General features: G+C 45.5%; 1 protein-coding gene across 9 annotated transcripts in view; it reads right to left on the bottom strand.

Moving 5' to 3' along the window:
* Positions 1-6,292: 6,292 nt before the first annotated feature.
* The window catches only part of Lrrc8b (leucine rich repeat containing 8 VRAC subunit B), a 71,023-nt gene continuing 64,467 nt past the window's right edge, over positions 6,293-12,848 (bottom strand). For all 9 annotated transcript variants that reach the window (XM_052735609.1, XM_052735610.1, XM_052735608.1 and 6 more), the window contains one exon: positions 6,293-10,662. In XM_052735609.1, coding sequence (XP_052591569.1) covers positions 10,390-10,662 — 273 coding nt within the window. In that variant the 3' untranslated portion in view covers positions 6,293-10,389. The remainder of the gene's footprint in view (positions 10,663-12,848) is intronic.

Raw genomic sequence — 12,848 nt, 5'->3', positions numbered from 1 at the left:
TCCTGAATGAGGCAACCCAGACCCAAAAAGACAAACACAGTATGGACTCACTCATAAGTAAATATTAGACATAAAGCAAATGATAACCAGGCTACAATCCACAACCCGAGAAACTAGGTAAAAAGGAGGACCCTAAGAGGGACACGTATGGAGGGCCCCAGGAAGACAAAATAGTTAAGATCTCCTGGGTAAACTGGGGGGCGGGGTAGAAGAAAAGAGATAGGGAATGGGAACAAGAGGGACTGAGATGGCTGAGTGGAGGGAGGGACGGAGTCGGGGAGCAATCAAAGAGATGTCTTGGTAGAGGGAACCACTGGGGTTAAGGAGAAACCTGGTGCTAGGGAAATCCCCAGGAATCCACAAGGATGACACCAAATAAGACTCTGAGCAATAATGGAGAGGGTGCCTGAACTTACCTTTCATTATAATCAGATTAGTGACTACCTTAATTGTCTTCATAGAACCTACATCCAGTAACTGATGGAAGCAGGTGCAGTGATCCACAATGAAGCACTAGGCTGAGCTCCTAGACTTCAGTGGAAGAGAGGGAGGAGAGATTACAGGAGCAAGTGAGGTCAAGGTCATGATGGGGAAAACCTCAGAGACAGATGACCTAAGCTGGTGGGCGCTCATGGACACTGGCCTGTCAGCTGGGGAACATGCATGGGACCAAACTAGGCCCAGTGAATGTGGGTGGCAGTTATGTGGCCAGATCTGTTTGGGGAGCCCCTGGCAGTGGGAACAGGACTTATCCTGGGTGCATGAAATGGCTTTTAGGAGCACATTCTCTAGGGTGGGATACCTTGCTCAGCCTTGACACAGGGGGGAGGGGCTTGGTTCTGCCTCAACTGAGTATGCCAGACTTTGTTGACTCCCCAAGGGAGGTGGGATGGGGAGAAGTGGGGGGGGTAGGAGAAGGGGAGGGAGGGGGAACCGGGATTGGTACATAAAATGAAAAAAAAAAACTTTAAAAATAAATTAAAAAAGAAAAAAAATTACTCAGTTCTATCCCTCATCAACACGTCCCCACTCATTTCGTGACGATCAAAAGATGGGTCAGAAGATAGCTTAAGCAACAGCGGCCCCGCCTGCTTCCTAGGTCACAGAGGTCAGGCAGAACCCTGGGCATGCCTACAGGGACATGCCACCCTGGAAACGATTGGATCATGAGTGCTGATGCCCAGAACGCACAACCACCCCTTTATCTTCCTCCACGGTCCTCACACGGTCAGATTCCCCCAGTCAGGGCTCCCTCCAAGAAGAATGTTGCTGCCCTCCAGGCCCATCTAGTCGTCTAGTCACCGGCTCACCGGAGCCTACCCTGAGTCCCTGACACCAATACCCAAGCAGCCATTCAGCTCATTGCCAGCTTTGCAAAAAGCCTAAGCTCCTCTCAGACACTGAGTGTAACCAAAGAGGGAACAAAAAGAAAGGGCTGGTTTCTTTATCTCTTGGAGGAAGACAGTTTGTAGGATTGAGCCACAGAGAAGTCAGCTTTTCATTAGCAGATCTTAGTGCAGGTGGGTTGGGGCCCAAGAACTGCAGTCCACCATCCCTGTGAGCGAGCCTCCGAGGCAGCTGAGCTACTTGATGGGAGCACCCTGTGCCTCATGTCTCAGAGGGCGAGCAATTTGAAGAACCCGAGGAGAATCAAGAGAGCCAGGCATGCGAAGCAGTGGGTGTGAGAGCTTGGGCCCTGCCTTTCTCTGTGCTCAGCAGTGCAGTCAGGACCAGGGGCAGAGCTGGGGTCACATCAGCAGCTCTGCTTGCTCGGAACACAGCTTCTTATCTGGAACAAGGAATGGATTCAATAAGGACGCTGTAGCTCGTCCCTCCTCCTCTTGCTCCAAGGAGCTAAGTCCACAGCAGAGGGGTAGTGTAGCAGAACAGTGTGAGGAATTCATTTTGCAAGTCTGAGATGCCTGCCAGCATTTTCCTATAATAAATCAGAGCTTGCAGGGACTAAATCTGTAACTTTGTCTCCAATAAAACCCAAACTCGGAGCTCCCTCAGCAACTGGAAGCAAGATCACAGCGGTATCTGTTCAATAGACAGGGGCCCTAGGCTAAACTGCCTAGTGGGACTCACTGTCCTTCTAATGAGAGTGGGTATGTACAAAGCTTTGGGTTAAACCACTGAAATAAAAGCTATGCATGCTTAAATATATGCAATTTAAAAATAGTCACTTGGATGACGTATTTATACTAAAACGTGTTTAAAACTGTGTGTGTATACTGGCATGCACTTGCATACCATGTCCCAGAATATTCATTTAGAGCTCTCATATTAGAAAGGACATATTAGTACTCAAAACCCCAATACTCCTTAGACATGTGACCTTGGCAGTGTTAGTGTAACAGGCAGAGATCTGGTGCAAGTTTTGGTCTCTAGTTCAAAACCCAGCTGTGTTATCGACTTTCTGTATAATCTTGCAATCCAGTATGGCAGTCAAGTTGCCCGAACCTATTTTTCAACCATAAAATAGAGTTCCTGCCTACTTATGCTTTAAGCATCAATGACATTTATGAAGCCCACAGGACGCACTCTGGACATTTTCAGTAATGGTTCCCATCACACTGAGTTGCTTGTATGAAATGGGAACAAGAACCTACAGTCAGCAATGCCCTGTGCGCAGGAAGAGGTTCTCATCAACAAGAACCTACAGTCAGCAATGCCCTGTGCGCAGGAAGAGGTTCTCATCAACAAGAACCTACAGTCAGCAATGCCCTGTGCGCAGGAAGAGGTTCTCATCAACAAGAACCTACAGTCAGCAATGCCCTGTGCACAGGAAGAGGTTCTCATCAACAAGAACCTACAGTCAGCAATGCCCTGTGCACAGGAAGAGGTTCTCATCAAGGTGGGTTCCCAACAGGAAAGCTACAGCTTGTTAGGGAATATGCTGGACCAGCTAGGCAGCAAACTGACTGCTAATGAGGGCTCTTCCAAACAGGAGGCTCTGTGCTTCCCAGAGCCAGTGGAGCAGAGCAGGAAGCTATCGGCAGAGGGGGAGGCGTGACGTTCCTCCCTCCATCAGCAGGAGCGCTGTGATCTCCATCCAGGGCTGTGACCTTTTCTCAGGAATCCCTCCATGGTGCTTTCTCACCGGCAAGTTCTATCTGCAGGGCTAGATTAGAGGATAAGGAAGGAGGGCATGAAATGGAAGAGACCTCTGAGCTTTTCCTTCGCACGATGCAGCTGCCCAGGAAAGGTTGTGAACAGGCTAGCTTGATTGACTTATAAAATTGATGGGCAACTGCTGTCTTTCAAAGGGTCTGAGCACTCTGCACTACTATGGCCATAGCAAGGCAGGGGCGTGAAGCCAACTCATTTTTTGGGGGGGTGGGGGAGGGGAAAGGTGAGTAAGAACTCATTTCATACAGGCGGTGTTTGATCCCCCCTAGTGGTGCAACTGAGTAAAGCCTTTCTACTTCACTTCTTAACACCCGCGAGGCATTTCAAGAGCAAAAATGCCTTTTAATTTGTTGCTTGCTAATTCCTGTTGAGAAGGAAGTAGCTGTGGCCAGGAACCAGGTACCGTGTGCCAGGCCAAGCTGAAATAGACATTAGTGCATTTGGACAGGAGCCTGGGGTTGCTAATCTGCAAGAGGGCTAAATGTCATTTGAATAATTGGGAATATGGGGCTAGTTAACTCCATCTTTTGCCTGATTGAAAAAAAAAATGGAAAAAATGTCTCTGATCCCATTCAACATACTGAGTAAATCCTATTCCCTCAATTTTGCAAATATGGCAAGAAACTACCTTCTAGGAAGAGAGAATGCTGAAAATATTAATTTTGCTGAGCATAAGCCAAAGTGTCCTCTTGGGAGCAATATCTACTTAATATTCTTGGCGATGAGATTCAGCGATGGGTAAGGACATGTAAGCTTGGAACCTGGGCAGGATGAGGCTGACCAGCAGCGGGTGGTGAGCAGGAGGGGAGAGGTGTTACTGGAGGGAATGGGGTCTGGGAAGGGACATGAGTGGGTCAAGAAGGTGAATCACTTGGAGGAAAGGCCTGGCCACTGGTGGCCTACCCACGAGGCCTGGGAGACGTTTACTCAACAGTTGAGAACAGATGACAGGTTTCTTTCTCCTTAGACCTCCAAATCCCCACCAGTCTTTTGGTTTCTCTTGCAGAATCGTATTTGAAAGGACAGTTGACATCAAAGCCCGTGATTTATGAACAGAAAATCCATTTATCCATCTTTACCAAATCTATGTTTGTTGGCTAGTCAAACCGTGTTTGTCTTTTTTTTAAATTGGACATCAAATTCAGTGTGGTCCTGGTGCCTGGAGGCACTGCAAGGAGCCTTCTTGGTGCATTTCATTTGAGATGGAGTCACTGAGTGAGGCCAAGGCAAGGGGAAACTAAGTCTGAGCCAGAAACTGGTTAAAAGACCACACCAGGAAATTAGATTCCAAAACAGCTGCTCTCTAGCTTGGGCTGCTTCATAACCTTATAGGTGTTTTACCCATGTGGCGTGGAGGCCCACACTCCAAGGGTGAGAAGACTGGCTGAAATAACTGTGCAGATTGAAAAATCACAGGAAGGCTTAGAGAGGCTAAGTCTGAGATGTCACTTTAGTTGGCAACTTCTAGAAGAGAAATTACCAGGAGGGTTTAGAACATGGGACAAGCTGGACAGAAGAGGGTTTTGAAAAGTTAGTGAGGAACTGGGGCTGTCTCGGGAGGTTTGGGGTTCACAGAAAGCAGAGTCTTTTTTCTCTCTTAGTTAAGGACAGCATGAATAACATATTCCCCCAATAAAGAACCTGGAGCCACCTTGACTGTGAAGAGCTTGTGGGTTACAATCCTCTCAGCAGCAGGGGGAGGTAGAGAGTAAAAAATGCATGCATAATTTGAGCATTAAATACCTAGAAAATTTCAGTGTAGGCTTTACAGAATTTGTGCCAAGAGACAGAAAAGCTTATGTATCAAGTGTCAAGGAGGAGGCAACACATAGGGGTTGGGATTGAACTTTTAAAGACTACACATCAAAATGGCTGTTCTTCTGGCCCCCCTCCCCCCCTTTTTTTTGCTTGTGGCTATTTGTAGGAGCAGGGCCCCCCGAGTGGGAACAGAGTCCAGGGAAGGAAGCAAAAGCTGAACAGAGGTTATAGCTCCAGATTTGCAAATCCAGCCCCAGAGTAGCCCACACGGCCTCCCTTCCCCAGTCGAGCCCCTCACCACGTTCTTGAGGCCCCATCTCGGCATGAAGCAGCCCCAGGGACAGCCAGGCTCCTCCGGGCTGTGGTCCCTGATTCATCGAAGCACTTCCCAGAAGGCTGGCGAAGCCTGTGGCAACCGTGGCTGCAGCTGTAAAATGTGTTTCTCATTCCTACACACTCAGGGCAGCCCACAGCCAGAGGCAGCATGCAACCCCGGCTCCTTCCCTTCCTGGTTCAGGATTCACATATTACCTCAGAGGTGAGTTCCATTAGCAGCTTCCTGTGTCAGTGCCCTCAGGGAACAGAGAAAGAAAAGGTTTCGTGTGTGTGTGTGTGTGTGTGTGTGTGTGTGTGTGTGTGTGTGTGTGTGTAGCGTTCGTGTGTGAGCATGTGTGCATGTGCACTCACACGACAGCTTGAGTGTGAAGGTCAGAGGACCTCAGGTATCAGTGTCCCCTGAGCTTCTGGCCATTCTCCTGCCGCCACCTCCCATTAAGCTTTAAGATTACAGATGTGGCTTTACTTGGATGCCGGAACCAACACTCAGGTCCTCGTGCTTGGATGGCAAGTGTTTACCTGATCAGCCTTTTCCCAGCCCCATAGAAAAGTAGTTGATTCAAACATCAAAATTATCACATGCGTATTTCGTCTAGTGACTCAGTTTTCTCTCCCTTCACTAAGCCTGCTGAGAGGTGTTCTACAGTTACTTAGATTTCATTTATCTGGTACACTGTTGTTCGGTGCTGGTGTTACCAGCACACGAGGGAACCAGCGCCAACAAGAAGGGTCGGGGGGCAGAGCTGGGTTTTGAGCATCTAACCCTGAAACTTTCTGAGGAAAGTGGGGAGCAGCATGGTTTGAATAGTCATCCTAGATGGGCACAGACCTTTCTGACTCCCATCTCCTGCATATGCCAGTGCGAATCCACACCTCACTCTGAGGCTGGCTACCTTTGGCCATTGCTGCACACGGGAAAACCCAAAGACCGAGATTACCTGTCAATGTGAAAATCCATCATGTTATTAAATGACATGAGAAGTGTGAGAGATGACAGTTGCTGCTGGACGCTGAGCACCAACAGGAAGAACAAGGCAAAACCAAAACAAACCAAAACAAGACCGGCTAGTTTCCACTGATCCATCTTATTCACCATTTATTATAAAAATCTAAACTTTTTACACAAAAGATACTTTAAAAACAGCAAATTTTACCCAAAGCTACAGAATGTAGGGATTTAAATCCAGGGGCCAAAAAACATTGAACACAATTTTACATTTGCTAGTAATTCATTCCAGAAGCAAAACCCAGATACACATTTCCAAAATATGGTATTTTAAGATAAAGTAACAAATGCTAGCCTTCACTGGAAGCCAACAGAAGAGAGTGTCTCCACTCACGAGTGGCCCATTATTTTACTTAGAATGAAACTTAGAATTTTGTCTTACTGTACAATGTTGATGTAAAGGCTGATGCGCAGCAGATATGAGCACAGACACACCATTCTAACGCTATATATACCCTTTTGTATTTTTAAAGTTGCACCATGTCTGTTAGAAATAATGAACATGCAGAAGGCATTCGTAATTGTTTTTTTCAGCTATGGTGTATTTCGTGTTAAATTTAAAACTTAAGTATATAATTAAGTTCAACTGGAGGCCATCTCAACTCAGTACTTTGGCTCATATAATCTGTGTGAAGACTTCCATGTTGATGAGACTGTGCATATATATATTTTTTAAAAAGCTGAAGAGAATATAGTTCACGAAGTCCATTGCAAAAGGTTCACAGCAGACAGCTGTCACTGGATGTAGACGCTGCGGGCAAGAGACCGGAAGGGAGTCATTCTGCTGCTTCCCCTGATTCAGCACGCCCCACAGGTACAGATGAGAAACCATTACACCCAGGACACTCTACAGTCCTGCTTCTTTACACTGTCTAAACATATGCATTTCTTCCAAGGTGCAAAATGTCTTCCTTTCTCCAATTATTGTCTTTTATCTCCCAGAAAGTAATACAGATTCGAATGCAATACATAGTCAATGGAAACAAAGTGAGTAGAAGCTGGATTGCTAGAGCAGGCATGAAGGCTGAGCACATGTGGGTGTCCCTGCAAATGCTATGGTACAAGGACACCGCTTCCACACGGTGTGGGTCAGACTCAGTGAGGTGGGTGAGGACAAAGACACCCGATGTGGATGGACCAGCGCGACACGAACATAAAGATGGAAAGGTAATTTTACTGAAAATATAAGGAAATAATGTCAAGTCTATAGAATAAGTGTTTGGCTGTTTTAATGAACCCATCAATATTAATGTAATATTTTAATTAAACATATCTGAATGATAAAATACGAGCAGAACCATTTCACTATCAAGAGTAATGTTATATACATAAGCCGGGTTAGCATACTACAGCAAATAAATTAGAGCTTGCCGCATCACTGAGACCCCAAGCATTCCATGTACCCTGAATCAACCTGTTTATTTGTAACAGAGAAATATGGTGATACATAGGAGATCAAAATGAAAATGTATCATCAATATGCTACAGAGACCCACCCTAATATAGACAAGGAAAAAAAATTCCACTTTTGTGGGAACACATGGCACCTTCTCAAACTAGTGTTTGATTTTAAATATCATGATGAAGGAAATCAAATACTTCATGATTAAAAGTAATGAATTTAAAAGAAGTTGCTATTCTTAGACTAACCTAAACAAAATTTGCAAATATGAGACATGTGTCTCTCTCTGTATTTGTGTGTGGATGCAAATAAAATGAACCTATACCATTGTAGCATAAGCCAAAATTTTGCTTTCGATCCTTTATGTTTGGTTTTTGGAAAGTCTCATGATAATTAGGATGATTTCATTTTCTTCATTTAAGATCCTGTTAGGTACTAGGTGACTATTGACACAGGCCAGTGAAGGCAATGCTAACACAGATCTCCATCAGTTGGGCAGTAGTGTATTGTTTGTTCATTGCCTTAGTGTTGGTTAGCTTGAAAAGCTACCTCAACATTGTTGCATAAGCATTAAATTCAAAAGACATCTCAGAACTGTGGTATCAAGAGCTATATGGTTTCCAGCAGCAAAAACAGCCTAGTGTGGGGAAAGCGGCTTACCCCTCACAGTTGATCCTTCCAGAGAATTGCTTTGAGGAGGTAGGAGAGTTAGCCAACGATGCTTGCACTGGAGAAGAAGGTATGGGGAAGTTCTCTTTTGTTAGGTGAGGGTTAGAAAATCCGAACTGTGTTCTGAATTTCTTTCCTATAAAAAGGGTGGGATTTTTTTTTTCATAAGAAGTATGGTTGATAATATTGAAACCTCCCTCACATAAAACATTTATTCAAAACTTCAGAAAATTCCAGCCAACTTTGGAATTGGTCCACATAATGATTCTACTGGAAAACATTTATCATCAACTCACATTTTTAAAAAAGTAAAAATAAGAAAAACCTAGCTATACCAGGACCTGTCTGTGAGGTCCCAGAGAGAGCTGCCCTGGTCATCCCTGGTTCCCTGAGAACTTGGACGTTCTGATGAAGGCAAGCTTTGTTAATATGTCTATTTTCAGTCTGTTTCTTGCCATTCACAGTGCGTTAGGCAGCTTTTTGGGCCTTCTCTATATATTCTTTGTAACTAACCCCATTCCAGTTTCTTCTGCATAATTCTTTTCTCTGAACATCAGGCATATGTGGCAGCTAAGAAAAGAGACATTGCTTATGCTTGACTCACTTTCATCTTTCTAGAACAAATCAAGAGAAAAACTACACACCACAGTTCGGTGTTTAGAAGATTCTTGACCCATAGTGTTTTCCAGTTTTGTGTAGATGCAGTTAATGTCCAAAAATTATGAGTTCATAATGCCTAGACCCAATAGAGAAAAAATACACCACAATGTTCATTTCCCCAGAGTGAGCCAGTCCATTTTATTTATTCAATGATATGCATGATAATAAAGAACCAAACACAAAGCTCTCTGTCAAAAGAAGCAAGACATATCCCAGGAGTTGAAAGGCATGAGATGGACGTCAGCTAAGTGAGCTCATTCAGGTGGTGAACAGACAGCTTCCATCATAACCATCCTGAGAGAGTGTGTAGATGGAGGGACGCCCTACATTTTTATCTAATGCTTACCTAGTTTCTACAAAGTATTTTCCAGTCTAGATCTTGCCCTCTCCCCTCCACCAGTTTGTAAGTAATTGAGGGTTGTACCCGTACGGTTGCACAAGGAGAGGTAGATGGTGCAGCTGTCCTCTCACACAGAAGCCCCTCAAAGACTTCAGGGGGAAAAAAAAAAAGACAAGGCTTTTGTCATCCAAAAGTAATTAGTTGCAGAGTACAAAAACTTTTTGGAGCAGAATGCATACAAACATGAGAATCATAATCAGCCCAAACTGAGAATCAGTAAATTCTTATAGAGATGCACATGTTCACTGTACCTTACAAAGTGTTCTCATAGATGTAGAATCTAAGATCATACTGTAGAAAATATTTTATGTCTCGTATAAAAACTCTTAACGTATTTTAAAAAGGCTTTGATGACAGACAAGAAGACAAATCTGAGAAAACATTAATTTTTAGGATGCTCAGAGGACCACATGTCCTAGGAACCCTGGCTCCTGTTCTAGGCGAATGCCAAGTGTTAGCAATTCTCCCAGGGATGTTCACTGTTGTGCAGAGAAAACCAGATGAGGATTCCAGCAAAACGAGAGAGGAAGTGGGGAGGGCACCGAGCACAACACGGCCTGCTTTAAAAAAAAAATGGAAGAACAGAAATCAAACCAATGGTGAGCACACATCAAGGACATTTGGGCTGATGAGTCTTTATGGGTTTGGTGACAAGAAAGTCAGGAAAACAAGAGCGCAAATAAGTAATGGGCTAAAAGGAGAAGAAAAATACACAGTCCTGAAGATAAGACTTGGAAGGTAAAGTTTCCATAACTGCATGCCTCTCAGGCCACCTCAATGTATTACTTTTATTTATTACTTTTACAACATCTCAATAACTTAAAGATCAGTTATTTATTCACAAAATGGCAACGCTGACAATTTCCTCTTACTTGCTTTCACACTGGGTTATTTGGGAAGGTTTTTGGTTAGGGCATGTCATAACCACCAGCCATTTTTCATCTCCATAACTCAGGAAAGTTCATGCTCCTTTCAGCCCCGGGGCCTCACTCTACAACTGCTCTGGCCGTGAGTCTGGTTCTCAGGTCAACACTTGTCTAAGCACGTCTGCAAGCGCTCTGTGACGGGAGGCGGGAGAGTGTTGAGCAGGCTGTCCTCCACGATCAGGCAGCTCCGCTTCAGGGACTGACAGCCTTCCAGCTCGGGCGGCAGTGTCTCCAGGTAATTCCCAGCCAGCTCCAGGTAGGTGAGGTTTGACAGCTCACCCACCAGCGGGGACAGCTCTGTCAGGCTGTTCTTCCCCAGGAGCAGACACTGCAGCTTCTTACACTGGAAGAGCCCATCTGGTAGCATCTCAATCTACAAGGAGAAAAGCAGCGGGTGAAACTGGTTTTGACTGGCTCCGACAGCACATGCATGTACTTCCCCTTCCAGTTACCTTTCTGCAAAAACATGCCTGCAGGTCCACAGGGAAAGACATCCTCACACTGGTGGTCAATCTGAGGTGCAGGCAAAAGAAAAAGGAGTAGCCAGCAGCGGCGCCGTGGCCACTGAGCTGCTGCACTCTCTCGGGTGTGGGTGCACAGCCAACGGGATTCTTAAAGAGAAAGTACTTACACAGTCGGTGTTTCTAAGATTAAAGAAAACGAGCCAGCAAACCCAGGAGAATCACAGTTACTCAGTCCTATGGATCAGAAATAAATTACTCTCTGGAGCCCTCATAAAGATCTTACCACGCTAATCAGTGAGCAATGCCCCAGAGCCTCCTGAGAGCAGGCAAGGCTATTTCCTAAACTGCTTTTCTTAAGAGAATGAACCTTAGATTTTTATGTTCAGTAGTCTACAGAAACAGAGATGGAAAAAAAGGGCTTATCTATACACATACTTCACATCTCCACAGACACACACTTCTGAGTATCTGTCCTTCTTCCTACGCCCTCACATCCATTAAAAGATTCACATGACGGGCCGGGTGGTGGTGGCGCACGCCTTTAATCCCAGCACTCGGGAGGCAGAGGCAGGCGGATCTCTGTGAGTTCGAGGCCAGCCTGGTCTACAAAGTGAGTTCCAGGAAAGGCGCAAAAACTACAGAGAAACCCTGTCTCGAAAAAAAACCAAAAAAACCAAACAACAACAAAAGATTCACATGACACTGTGGGGTAATTTTAAATATGGTAAATAACCTGCATCTGGGTCAACCTCAGAGCAGCCCCAGCTGAATGCTCCCCTCCATGACGAACAGGATGTTTGAGTGTGCCATGAAATGGATTCACCATGAAACCTCCAAGGAAGAAGCTGAGCGCGTACCATCCCTTTAACTCATGGCTCCATTGGGGGCCTGGGGAGGGAGGGGCATCTGTGGACTAGAAAGCTCACCTGTATTGGTTTGTGACACCATGAAACTGTTAGCTCCCTAGTTCAGGAAGTGGCTTTGCTGTGCCTGGATGATGCTGTGGGATGGTCTGTATGTCAAATGTGTTGCTGATTGGTCAATGAATAAATCACTGATTGGTCAGTGGCCAGGCAGGAAGTATAGGCGGGACTAAGAGAGAGGAGACTTGAGAGAACAGGAAGCTGGGTGAGGAGACACTGCCAGCTGCCATCAGGACAAGGAAGATGTAAAGTACCGGTAAGCCACAAGCCACGTGGCAAGGTATAGATTAATGGAAATGGATTAATTTAAGCTGTAAGAACAGTTAGCAAGAAGCCTGCCACGGCCATACAGTTTGAAACCAATATAACTCTCTGTGTTTACTTGGTCGGGTCTGAGCGGTTGTGGGACTGGCGGGTGGCAGAGATTTATCCTGACTGTGGGCCAGGCAGGAAAACTCTAGCTACAGGATGAAGGGCACTAAAGGGCTGTAATGGCATCCTCTGATGGCCTAACGCAAACCCCACTGAGCCAGCTCTGAGGGGCACAGAGTTCTCTTCTCAAAAGGATTCTTTTCATATAAATTCAAAATCGCAAAATTGCATTAGAAATGCTCAACACTGATCACTCCTACACTAAAATAAGACATAAGCAAAGGAAAATTTGCATGCTTATGGCACTTCTTCTCAGGCACAGATGTAAGCCATTACCTACGTGGATTCAATATTGAAAAAGGCAGGCAGAGCAGAAAGGCACACAGGGAGCTGCTTTGAAAGCCACTCCCTCTAGCTCAGGAGTTGGGTCCTACATAGACGGCTCAGCTGGGACTTGGGAGACAATCTGAAAAGAGGGAAGGCATGGCTTCCTGGCATTCAGTAAACGTGCTGAATGGCTTCCAGGTGCTGGGGATAAAACTCTGAGCACCACACAAGCCTTTAAGGTTTTTGTCTGGAGCAGGCTGCATGAAAACCCAGCCTCCAAGCTGTGGACATTTAGGTGGGACAATTCTGGCTGCGGGGCTGTACTGTACCTTGTAATGTTTAGTAGCCTTCCTCCCCTCTACCCCTAGCTTCCAGTAACATTCTCATTCCCGGTTGTAACAGCCTCAAATTATCTTCAGCCAGCGTCTCTTGAGGGGGCCTAATGACCTCCGGTGGAGTAACCCTGTCCGGAG

This window comes from Peromyscus californicus, unplaced genomic scaffold (genome assembly GCF_007827085.1).
Source record: "Peromyscus californicus insignis strain IS unplaced genomic scaffold, ASM782708v3 Scaffold_13__1_contigs__length_99412109, whole genome shotgun sequence".
Classification (NCBI taxonomy): domain Eukaryota; kingdom Metazoa; phylum Chordata; class Mammalia; order Rodentia; family Cricetidae; genus Peromyscus; species Peromyscus californicus.
Note: the sequence above shows the minus strand (reverse complement) of the source record. Positions and strands in the feature narration are given on the sequence as shown.